Consider the following 13070-nt stretch of genomic DNA (forward strand, 5'->3'; position numbering starts at 1 on the left):
AGCAGAATATGGAGTTAGACCACGGAGAGCTCGAAGCTGGTTGGTGGGAATAACGTTATGGCATATCAACCAGCACAGGTGTTGAACCTTTCGTTGTGAATTAGATCTCCAAATCCAATCATAATTCACATCCATCATCCAATCTTTGTAATTGTCACCCAACCATTGGTAACCCGAAGAAGCAGTGTACTCCCCAATTACATTGCCACTCCAAACAAGAGTATCCTCTATACTGTGAGACATGGGTATAGGTTGAGCGCATATAAGTTGTGTTAGAGCCTCCGACATTGGTGTATAACACATGGATAAATCCCAAATTCCATTACTCCAAACATCTTTGACTCTAAGTTGAGTATCCGTAATATGGACATAGTCGACGGGTTTACAAAGATCACCCTCCTCCAACCAGTTATCATACCATAGAGAAATGTTCCCAAAACCCAGCCTCCACAAAAAGCCTATTCTCATCTCATTCTTTGCCTTAACAATGCCCTTCCACGTATAAGAACATTGTGTGCTTGCAGTTGCATCCATTACAAGAGCATCCCGTATGTACTTATGAAGCAACACCTTGACCCAAAGCTTTTCTCCATTATACATGAGATTCCACACCAACTTTCCAAGAAGGGAAGTATTTGAAAGTCTAGATTCCCGAATCCCAAGCCCACCATTCCTTATAGGTTTAGTTATAGTCTCACACTTCACAAGTTGTAAACCTCTAGAGGAGCCATTCTTGTTCCAAATAAATCCTCTAGTTACCCTGTCAATTTTTTCACAAACTCCACTAGGAAGCCAAAGACACTGCATAGTATAAATTGGAATGAAAGAGATTACCGATTTAGCAAGACAAACCTTCCACACTTTGTTTAGGATATTCGACTTCCAAGAGGACAAACAAGTCTGAATTTTCTGAAGAATATGTCCAAAGACTTCCTTTTTAACTTTTCCATGCAGTAAAGGGATACCAAGGTACTTCCCCAAATTAGCCACAAAGGGAATTCCATTGATGTTGGCAAAAACATGTTTCGCCTGGATGTCACATTCCTAGAGCATGTTGCTTTGGACTTATCAAAATTGATACTAAGGCCTGACGCTGAGCATAAAGTGGTGAGAATATAAATCAACAATTTAATCTGGGTGGTAGTAGCTTTGTTGAACAAGATTATGTCATCCGCAAAGAAGAAATGAGAGATTGCAAGCCCTCCTCGAGAAATATGGATAGACTTCCAAGTACCCTGCATAACCTGATGATTAATGAGAAGAGCAAGTTTCTCCACGCATAAGACAAAAAGGTAAGGGACATTGGGTCTCATTGTCGAAGACCATGAGTAGGAGTGAAACTGTCCAACCTGGATCCATTCCAAAGAATTGATAAGGTAGAAGAAGTAACACATTGCATAATAAGAGTGACATTTATCTGAGGGGAAAGCAAAATGTTGAAGAGTTTGCTTGAGAAAATTCCAACAAAATTTATCGTAAGACTTTTCAAGATCGACTTTAAAGGCCACCACACATTTCCTCGCCTTTGGACGATGGAAGTAATGCATGATTTCTTGGGCCAAAATAACATTATCTGTTGTACCCCTTCGTGGAATGAAGCTCACTTGGAGAGGCCCAAAAAGTTCTGTCAAAAAAGGACGAAGTCTATTGACAAAAATCTTAGTGATAACCTTATAAGTGACATTGCAAAGACTAATATGACGAAACTCTTTTAACGACTTTGGAGAATCATTTTTAGTAATTAACACAATGAGAGTCTCCACTAATTTTGGATCAAGATGACCAGTTAGGAAATTATATCTCACAAACTTCTAGAGATCATCACCAACTATATCCCAATACTTTTTATAAAAGAAGGGTTGAAAACCATCAGGACCTGCTTTAAAGGATTTCATGTGGAAAACCGCAGCCTTAACCTCCTCTTTAGTCCTTGAGGCCAATAACCTATGCTTCCCATTCTCAGACAAACAAGGCATATTGTTAAAGTCAATGATGGTACCCGTTGAAGACATTGAATTGCTAAAAATATTTTTGAAGTAATTTTGCGCCTCCATCCTAAGGACTAATTCAGTGCACCAATCACCATTGTCAAGGTAGAGGCCTTGAATCCGATTTCTCCTCCTTCTAACAATTGTCTGAGTGTGAAAAAATGTTGTGTTTCTATCCCCAAAGCGCATCCAGTTTTCTCTAGATTTCTGGTACCAAAGCAACTTCTCCTATTTAAGGACTTGATCATACATTCTATGGAGATCTATTTCAAGATTGATGAGTTGATTAGTTTCCATAATGTCCAAGCTCCTCTCCACCCCACGAAGTCTAGCTTCAATATGCTTTTTCCGCTGGAAGATATTCCCGTAGTTATCTTTATTGAAGGTAATAACATCATCCCGAACATGATTAAGTGATTGACTAATTGAGTGATTATCCTTCATCCATGCAAGACGCACCACTTCCTCAAAACTAGAATGGTAGGACCAAGAAGCAAGAAACCGAAATGGTGTATTTCTTTGGTCAATAGGAAAGCCACCACACCGAATAAGAATAGGGGCATGATCCGAATGGAAATGAGGGAGGGTTTCAACGATGGCTTCTAGAAGTGCAGTTTAGCAAGAACAATCTTTGAGTGCTCTATTAAGACGTTTTGAAATGCCAACCAACCCATGATGCCTTCTAAACCAAGTAATCTTGTTGCCAAAGAAACCTAAGTCCATCAAGTTACAATGAGACACAAGATATGTAAATCTAGCTGCTCTTGTTGCATGAAACATCCCACCTCGTACGTCTGAGGATTTTAAGATCTCATTAAAGTCCTCACTTAGGAGCCAAGGAATAGTAATGGAGGATCTCATGTCCTCAAGATGCCTCCACAAAGTCTCCCTAGAAGCTGGAACCGGACTAGCATAAACAGCGGTGCAAAACTACTCCATATTAGTTTTAGCCAAACGGAAGGTGATAGCCTGATGAATAGAAGAGACCACTGTGATTGTAAAATCAATATCCTTTTTTGCCTAAACCCAAAGCCCACCATAGTGCCCAGAAGCTTCTTCAATACCAACAGTTTTGTAATGCATAGATTCCCAAAAATGTTCAGCTCTCTGAAACTAACAATGAGTTTCCATGATGATAACAATTGCAGGATTAAATTTATGAATCATAGACCATGTATGGCAACGACCTTTAACACTAATTGCCCCCCTTATATTCTTTGAGAGGATATTAACATCCATGAACCCAATCATTAGAACAAAAATAAACAAACACCACCCACACTAAAAAATTATCCACAAAGTCTCCCTAGAAGTTGGAACCGGACTAGCATAAACAACGGTGCAAAACCACTCCATATTAGTTTTAGCCAAACGGAATGTGATAGCCTAATGGATAAAAGAGACCACTGAGACCATAAAATCAATATCCTTTTTTGCCAAAACCCAAAGCCCACCATTGTGCCCAGAAGCTTCTTCAATACCAACAACTTTGTAATGCGTAGATTCCCAAAAAATTCCAGCTCTTTGAAACTGGCAAACTAATGATAATGTTATATTATTTTTTATTTTCTTTTAAAAATGTAATTAATAATGAGTAATAAACAATAATACATAATTATATAATTTTATTAAAAATATGTATGTATTTTGACATTTTGTCTCCATAAATTTCCCAAAGTAGGTTGAATTATAAAAATAGATATATTTAGAGTTTTGAAGGGTTTGAGAAACATTCCAAAAGTTTTCTCCTCTCCTTTATCCAAGTATCTACACTCTCAAATAAAACCTTACTTTTTGGCCTGAAAATGAGCATCGTGTTTCAAGCGCCACTTCTGTGAACATCATTGCTAGAGAACAATAGAGAAAGAGAGGTCCAACATTATTTGTTGGATATTTGAAATATTATTTATTTCAAACAAAAAACATAAGAAACTAGATATTAACCTTAAAGTAACTTAAAAGGATGAGTAAGAGATTTACCAATTAATTTTTATCTTTTGTTTGTATAAATTATTTTTTCATTACTTTTGTAGTCTAAAACCTTTTTTTTTAGCAAAACATTTCTTCAAACAAGTATAGGACTCTGTAGAAATTTTATCCATTTTAGACTCTAACATCAAAATTGTGAGTTTTGATTTAGAACTGAGAAAATTATATACAAAAGTCAAACATTAACAAAATAAAACAAATAAGAAATCATAGGACTATTTTTTTTTTACCTTCCGAGTCTTTAAAAACAATTGTATTAAATCTTGAGCAGAGAAAGCTTCTTTGCATAATTGTCTTACCAAGTGAAGAATGTTATTTTTATGAATAAAGTAAAAACATGAGTTAAGGGTAAATAAGTAATTGAATATTGTAATTTTTTAATTATAAAATTGTCCTTCTCTATAATACTTTTATATTCTAAGCTGAAAATAAAATGACGTTGATGGATATGAGCTGAATTTATGTTATGATGATTCCTTTACATTATTGCAAAAAAATTACACGAAAAGGTAAAAATTAAATGACATTCCATTTAATTTGAATACAGTAAATGTGTAAAAGATTGCTAATTAGCATATTCCGTTTTGTTACGTAATAATTAGTATATTCCATTTATTATTCAAATACATTTTAAAATATTTTTTCAAAGTTTTATAACGACTGAAACAAAAAATGTTCTAGACTTAAAAAGTTAAAAATCACATTCTATATAAAGAAATGTCTCAATCGAAATACACTTAGTTTATGTTTGGGAGTTATGAGAAAAATGAAATAAGAGAAATCAAATGGCTAGGATAAAGAAGGAAAAGATAAGGAAATGAAGGTAATCATCTCCATTATTTGGGAGTATGAAATCTAGATTGGAGAGAGTAAACTAATGATAATGTAAGAATATTTTTATTTTTCCTTCAAAAATGTAATTAACAATGGGAAATAAGCAATAATATATAATATATAATTTTACTAAAACTATTTAGATATTTTAAGATTTTGTCTATAGAAAAACCATAAATTAGGTAAACTATAAAAATAGACATACAAAGGTTTTAGAAAGCTTGAGAAATCTAGCAAAGGAGGATGAAGCTTTCTAAAACCTTACTCCAAATAAAGCCTTAACAATTTTAAATTACTTCTTACCAAATTTTCACTTTACCTCTCCACTTCATCTTTTAATCCAAATTTTCAGAAACTTTGATAATTCTCTCTCATTTGTGTGTTACTTTTATGTCTTTGATTTTGTAGTGTAAAAAATGATTTTAGATGCGAAACTTCACATTTTTAAGAGGTGTAAAAAACAAACGAAGCAAAAATTGTTGGCTTATTTTCTTGAAAAGATAATTCCTTTATATGAAGTTCTAGTTCTAACATATAATAAAGACCATATGTTTAATTCCAAAGAATAAAAATATAAGTTGATAGACACGACAATAAATAACGTACTAATATAAGATAATTGTGATTCAAGCTAAAAATAGTACAAATAACTATGGCATAATATTGACTTTAATATTTATATATTAACAATATAAATTTTTTATATCTTCAACACATCATTCATTATTAACTTTTATTGAATTTTACATAAAAATAATATATATTAATAACATATGTAAAAATTTATATGAAAATATAAAAATGTTAAACTCATTTTAAAATAGATTTGAAATATCTTTACCTTACAAAAAGTAAATAAATAAATAATATGCCTCACAATAACTAACACTTGGTTATACATGGTAGGTAAAGACTATCATATGGAAGAAGTTTCATTAGGGAATAACCTGATAAGATAGTGCTATGAAAAAAAGTAAACTGAGTCATTTCAAGTTCCAAATGATAGTGTTATAAAGTTATCTCTATCCTTAAAAAATGAAAAATATTAATGATTTGGTTACTTAGAATAATATTTATTAGAGAAAATAATTACACTATCTCATAGATTAATTCCTCACGTTATCAATAAGAGAATAAATTATATCTTGGTATAAGGAAATAAATTATTTCTTATAACCATTAAAATCATAACATGTGTCAGATTTAATCATTTTTAATAAAAATATTTCTAAAAATAAATAAAACAATACACATGTCATACTTTTATTTAGGGATGTAAAAATTCGATTCAGTTCGTTTTTTGGTGCATTTTAGTGACCGAACCGATCAAAAGCATATGGTTCGGTTCTACTCAATTAACCGCAAGTTTAACTATAAGAACTGAACCAAACCGCTCTTGAGTGGTTCGGTTCGGTTCCACGATTTTTCCATTTACTTTTTTTATAAAAAGTTTTGCATCAATTGAAAATTCAAAATGTATTACAAGAGATGTTATTTATCCATAAAAGGATAAACATTACTACTATTGTTATAAAAAAATATAAATAATATATAATAATACAATTCATGATTCGTAACATATATATCAATTAGTAAAATATATAATAGTTACATTTATAACTTTACATTTCATAATTAGTAACACATGTAACAATATATGTATATGATATATGTTAGTTTCAAATTTAATATCACATAAGTTGAAAAATGTGTTCTAAATCATAAGACACTAGGAAACAATTTAGTAACTAATAACATATATAATATTAACTTAACAACAATTTAGTAACATATATAACACCACAATTCATACAAAAATTGATAATTTAAGCTAGAAAATTGGTTGAAGAATTTAAACAATGATAAAACATTATTCCCTAATCCATAGTATATATTTCTTTAATATGCGACTCGGTTCGGTTCAAATGATTTCTAAATTTCTAAAACTATAAACCGAACATAAACGGTTCCTTAAAAAACATAACTGAACCGAACCGTGAAACTGAACCGAACCGTGAAACTGCGATTTGGTTCGGTTCGGTTTCACAGTTTAAACCAGAACCGCTTACACCCTTACTTTTATTGATATGAGGATATAAGTTATTTTCTATGAAGAGAATCAAATATCTCATGGTATAAGGAGATAAATTATCTTCTATAGCCATTAAAATTACGAGATGTGTTAGATTTAATTATTTTTAATAAAAATATTTCTAAAACTAAACAAAATAGTACACATATCATACTTTTATTAATAAGAGCAAATAAATTATCTCATAATATAAGAAAATACTTTAGTCTGTATTCGTTAATGAGATATTTCTGGACTCTAGTAGTAGCAAAATAAAATTTTCATGCGGTGAACTTGTATTTATATTTAATTTATTTATTTAGAGAAATAAAATTTAGACACGTGTGAGGTTATAACTGGATGAGTGGATCCAGCATCGCATCTGATAAAGCGAGTTTCTTAAACCAGATGACTCAGTGAGTGAGGTCACTGAACACGAACACTAGAATCAGAAAAGACTTCACAAGACGCAACAAAATTACTGAGCCATCACTCATGTCACGTTCTGATCCCAACAAGTTGATATCCAAAGCTGATAAATTGTATCTTCATCTTCCCTTTCTCTCTCTAATTCATATATTATTATCATGCACATCTCAATTTTTATGCACCCATTTCATTTTTTCTTCTTCATGAATCTGAGACTCTATCCGGAAATTCAAATATTTGTGTCCCTTTTGCAGAAAGTTGAGATTTTTATTTTATTTTTCATTTGGGGTTTTATGTTTTTGGTCGTAGTGGAATATATGATTTATGGGCATTGAAAAAAAGGAAAAAAAAAATTCAGTCTTTGTTAGGTTGATACTTGATATATGTCATCAAATATATATTGGTATTGGTACCATTCTATTCAATGGTTTTGGAGATACCCTTCTAAGGAATTGGTATTTCATCAAATATTTAACTTCATATGTGCATTATCTGAAATTGTGGTTTGTAACTCTAATTGAGGTATGTAATATTGTGATTTTGGTAATCTTTGAAATTTCCTCATATTTGTGGCCGTAGTATTACCATTTTTGTAGTCTTTTTCAATTGCGTCACGACGTATATTTAATTGTTTACAATTGTTGTAAACCAGTTTAAAGTCATGATGTGTGAACTAATGAATTCACTTTGATATCATCTTTCTTTCACTCTTTTTTAAGTAGTATGAGTGAATCAGAGTATTTAGTATTTACTTTTCATTCAGAAAATGATTAACTTGTAGCGAAGTTTTTGAATGCAGAGGCATATTATTAGTACAGTTGTAGTGTTGTGATTTGTTTCTTTTTGCTTTAGAACAAGACTGAGTTTCACGAGATGGAGCACAGATTGGAAAAATGCTACCATTCTTTATGAGCAGGCTGGTAAAATATTCAATCGTTTCTAAATATTTGATTATTCGTACAAATAATGTTGTTGCAAGTCTATCAAATTTAAATTTAAGAGAAAAAATAAACATGTTATCGAATCCGATTAACTCTTATTCTGCTGTAGCTAATGCTTTTAGAGTTGCGAAGGACTATGAGAAAGCCAAAACAGCATATGAGAAAGCTTCGAAAGGACAAGAGATGCTTTCTTCGTATCCTTATTTTAATATAATATCGTTCTTCGTATTCTCATATTATAGAAAAGAGGTTAGCACGTTCTTCAATTTTATTCACCATGCTAAACCATGTTTCTAGTCTCTACTTTATCGTTCCTTGACAATTAAACCAGACCATGGGATGCAGCTAAGCACATGGAGTCTGCTGCTACACAGGCAAAGGAACTAAGCAACTGGAAAGAAGTTGGGGACTTCTATCGAAGGGCATCTGAATTGTACATAGAGTGCGGGAGATCACAGCCAGCGTCAGACGCTCTTGAAAAGGGAGCCCGGTAAACATATTTTTTACCCTCTTGATTTGTAGTTGCAATCAACGTTTGTTATTATTATGAGAAACTGACTAATCATTGACATCTATTTAAGTCCACAGCAATCAACTTGCATCTGTTCTTAGGTAAAATCAAGTAGGCTAAAATCTTTTTGTAGTGTGTAGTTTATGGAGTCTTTTCTATTTGGTTGGGGCACAATGCTTGCTTCTATAGGGATGTTTCTCTGGTCCTCAACTTGCTTCGGCATAGGATTGTGTTCATAGCATATTTTTGATGTTCTGCTCATAGCTGTTTAAGGGGTTTACCATTTCAGTTATGTTTCCTTTTCTATTTTGGAGGACTTCTTATCGTTTTCATAGCTGTGTTTCACCTTTTCTCTCGAATAAAATTTCTCTGCAAAATCTGATTTAACATCTATTATTTCAGCTAATGTTTACTACAAATGAAATAATAATGGCCCTTGTATTCTATCCTGTTTGATCAAGATGTTGTACTGCAGTTGCTGTATGCATCAAACAATAATCAACGCACATACTGCATCTGGATACGTAATATAGTCTATTAGGAATTTAGTAATGTAGCCCTCTCTCATTATCACCATATGTTTCATAACACTTGCCTTATGCAGTGCTTTGGCGGATACCATGCCTGATGAAGCTGCTCAGCTATATTCAGATGCTTGTACAATTCTTGAAGATGATGAAAGAGATCAAATGGCCTTTGATTTATACCGTGCTGCCGCTGGTATTTATATAAAACTTGAGAAGTAAGTTTTGTGAAAATTAAGATAACTTACATTTTGGTGGTATGTAGAGTACGAAGTACATCCTATATTCTTCCATTTTTCAACCGTAAATTGTATGAAAATAACACAAGATGTGTGACTTCTCAAAGTCTTCATTATACTGGTCATGCTTGAAAGAACGCATCAAGACTTTTAGACTCTATTCTTAATCATGATTATTAAGACTTGTCGTAGTAAACTCACAGACACAGTCATTAAGAAACCAGTAAGATTTTTTGCAGGATAGACTGTTTTCAACTGACCAGGGACTCACCCTTACTCTTTGAATTTATGGCCAGATGAAACTTCTGACAAATATCTTAAAAATATTCATGAAGCAAAGAATAAAGGAAAAAAATACTTATACTAGCTACATCAAATACACTAATGGCTCCTAGAATTAGTTTATCAATGATTAATAAAGTGATCTTACATCAAAACCGGACCACGATACAATTCCTTATACGTTCTTCCTCCTCCTCTTTAAAGCTTATGTTTCCTTTTTATCCTATTGTATCTTGTGCCAATCTGTTAGGCAAAAACTGCTGCTTTTGTAAGCTCAATTGATTTTGTTATCGTAATGTTAATACATGAGTTTCATAATACACAGATATTCCGATGCTGTATCTTTCATGATGAGACTGGGCTTGGCAGCTGAAAAGTGTAATGCTACCAATAGCCAGAGCAAGGTTTGAAATACTTTAATCTTGCATTCTGTACTTTAAGTCAAGTCCTTTAACTAGAGACTTGAAAAAGGAAAAAAATTGTTTGAGAGATCTGCCTTCTGAACAAATGTGCTGGTTTAATTAGTACGGTGTTAAGCTTCAGAGGATTATTCATTCAGATTTATTTTCTCTTTAGGAGAATATCTTTTCCTCTTGTAATTTTCACTTCCTTTATAATAATATTACCGTTTTCTATCCAAAATAATATAGTCTTAAGTAATTAGTTACTACTTACTAGCACTTCAACCAGAATAGAATTGTATCTTTACACTTTATGTAGTTGTAGCATTGCTGAAAATAGAACCATGATGAGCAATTTCTGAGATACTGTAATCATTAATTATGATTGAAGTCGAAAATTAGCTTGGTGATTATTCTTGACATTAGTTGAAATGATTATCAATAATTTGAAGTTATTCCTACACTAAGATGTGAAGTATCTTTTCTCTCTCCTTTTCTGATCAGGCTTATTCCTCTTCCCTCGTAGGTCCAACACGAAATTATTGCTTAGGTACCTTCACTTCCGAGTTAAAAAATAAATGAGAGTGTACATTGCATTGAGAAATCTAGACTACCTCATGCATGTTGCCTTATTCTAATGGTATGTGAATAGATTAACAAATCTGCCTTCAATAGCTTAGTGGTGGGTGGCTAGGTGAAAGGGTTTCTAAGTAAAATAATTAGGTTAGGGTTATAGGGTTCAGCTAAAACATTAGAATTGATTTCGATGGCAAAATAGTGACTTCTGAATTCAAACAGTTGTTAGTCGGAATTTTTATCAGAAAAAAGATAAAACACGGTTGTTTAATGGAGTGGGTATGTCGTGGAAAAAAGCCATTGAAATATTGTTGATTTGTAGTTTAGTATAGGATGTAAAAATACAACAACAACAACCACCAGCAGTATTCTTCATCATGGTTACTTGTATTAAAACTGACGGATTTGTTATTTCTTCAATTGTTGCAATGTTGTGATTTGTTATTATGACACTGAAGGAGGAGGAACCTTTTCATACGCCTGATGCTCATTTGCTGCAATTTATGATAAAATTTATCTCCCACACCTGCTGTTAAATGCAGGCTTATCTTAGTGCAATTATCATCTACCTTTATGCTCATGACTTTAAGCAAGCAGAGAAGTGCTACAATGACTGCTATCAGTAAGTTTCTGGCTCCCCGATGTGCTGTTACGTACCTGAAAACTCAACCAAATGCGATATGGTTTATTATTATAGCACTCCATGTCAACTGAACTCATTGTCATCGTCGTTGTTATTGGCTCTGCCTCTTTGATTCCCAACTGCAATTTTCTCTTTGCTCCTAAACATTATAGCAAAAATCTTCCACGTAAAATTGCTACTATTTTAAATATTGTTTGTTACTCAATAACTTATCCTCCATGCAACCAATTATTTGAATTGATGAGTTAATGGTTGCAAATGCTTGTTGTGTCTCTAGGATTGATGCTTTTGTCAAAAGTGACCAGAACCGTTGTGCTAGCAAGCTTCTTGCTGCATACACGGATGGAGACATTGAAGAGATCAAGCATGTTGCTCAATCCAGTGCTATCTCAAACCTTGACAATGTGGTAAGTGATTTAGCTTCTATGCATGTTTTCTTAAGTCCATGTATTAGATAGGTAGATATCTAGGTTAACCAAATTATGTATCTTTCAAGATTTAGTCACCTTAGCACTACTGTGATACATGAAAAACACAACAACTCTGATATATATAGCTGTGTTTTTCATGCATAATATATATATACACACACACACACATGTACTCAACATTGCAACTTTCACTTGTTCACACATGTTGTCAGTTCAATGTTGATCTTCCTTGCACAGCTTAAGAAGAAACTTAGTTCAACACTGCACGAGACTTCTAACATCAAACCTCGCATTCTATATGATCTGTTTTACTTCGGGTTGATTCCCAGGTTTCAGCATTTGTTTCCTTACTTGTTACACAAGCTTTTTCTTCAACCTGTATACCATATGATATCCCTTGCTAGACAATTTTGTGCAACATTATTAATGCAAACTCAACTTTGGAGTCAATTATATGCAGATTATTAGGCTTGCAAGGAAACTTCCCACTGGTGATGTGAGTGCATTGAAGGAAGACATTGTTGAAGATGGAGAGGAGCCACTAGATGAAAATGATTTGACTTAACCTCAAATATTGTTTCTTCTACCTATGTGCTTATTTATAACAAGAGAAACAAAATGCACCATTTAAGTTTCATAATGAATTGGATTCAGTATAATTTGATTATTGTATACAAATATATTGTTATTTTGTTGGATAACTAAATACATCTTATAATTTAATTTAAGTATTGTGATTGAGAAATCCTAAATGAAAGTTCAATAAAAATTGTGTTCGACTCAAATTTGTAATTTGGTAAATATTATATTAAAAAAAACAAAAAAATTATTTTGGTCCCTCAACTTTACTCACCAGTTCAATTAAGTCACATACTTTTCATTAGTCTCAATTTTGTCCCTTACCTTTTAATTTTGTCTCAATTTCATCCCTTACCTTTCAATTGTCTCAATTTCATCTCTAGCTATGTTAATTTTGTCCCCCATTTTTTCATATTTATAGTCAATTTATTCCTTACACTTTATTAAATCCAACATATAACTTATAAGTTTTTCAAATAATTAGATATAGTTTGTTCTTTACTAATTAAATCTCATACCAGTTATATATTATAATAAATTTACAAATATAAATATTATTTATAATATATAATTCAATTATTGTAATAATGGTATAAAAAGATTGCCCATGTTACAAAAAATTATTAAGTATT

The 13070-nt window shown here is 32.3% G+C and overlaps 1 protein-coding gene across 1 annotated transcript; it reads left to right on the top strand.

Moving 5' to 3' along the window:
* On the top strand, nucleotides 7291–12560 carry LOC109327321 (gamma-soluble NSF attachment protein-like). The gene is made up of 9 exons (XM_019560412.1): nucleotides 7291–7424; nucleotides 8164–8231; nucleotides 8362–8446; nucleotides 8584–8742; nucleotides 9368–9505; nucleotides 10134–10212; nucleotides 11328–11407; nucleotides 11706–11835; nucleotides 12320–12560. Exons 1-9 carry the CDS (start codon nucleotides 7378–7380, stop codon nucleotides 12422–12424), a joined length of 891 nt encoding a protein of 296 aa, XP_019415957.1. The 5' UTR covers nucleotides 7291–7377; the 3' UTR covers nucleotides 12425–12560.

Source organism: Lupinus angustifolius, chromosome LG15 (genome assembly GCF_001865875.1).
Source record: "Lupinus angustifolius cultivar Tanjil chromosome LG15, LupAngTanjil_v1.0, whole genome shotgun sequence".
In the NCBI taxonomy this organism is placed as follows: Eukaryota; Viridiplantae; Streptophyta; class Magnoliopsida; order Fabales; family Fabaceae; genus Lupinus; species Lupinus angustifolius.

Excerpts from the sequence above, each read along its gene's own strand:
- LOC109327321 (XM_019560412.1), top strand. The coding sequence starts at position 7,378 with ATGTCACGTTCTGATCCCAACAAGTTGATATCCAAAGCTGATAAATT. Across the intron at positions 10,213-11,327 it reads CTACCAATAGCCAGAGCAAG|GCTTATCTTAGTGCAATTAT; the intron begins GTTTGAAATACT and ends TGTTAAATGCAG. Across the intron at positions 11,836-12,319 it reads TCTCAAACCTTGACAATGTG|ATTATTAGGCTTGCAAGGAA; the intron begins GTAAGTGATTTA and ends AATTATATGCAG.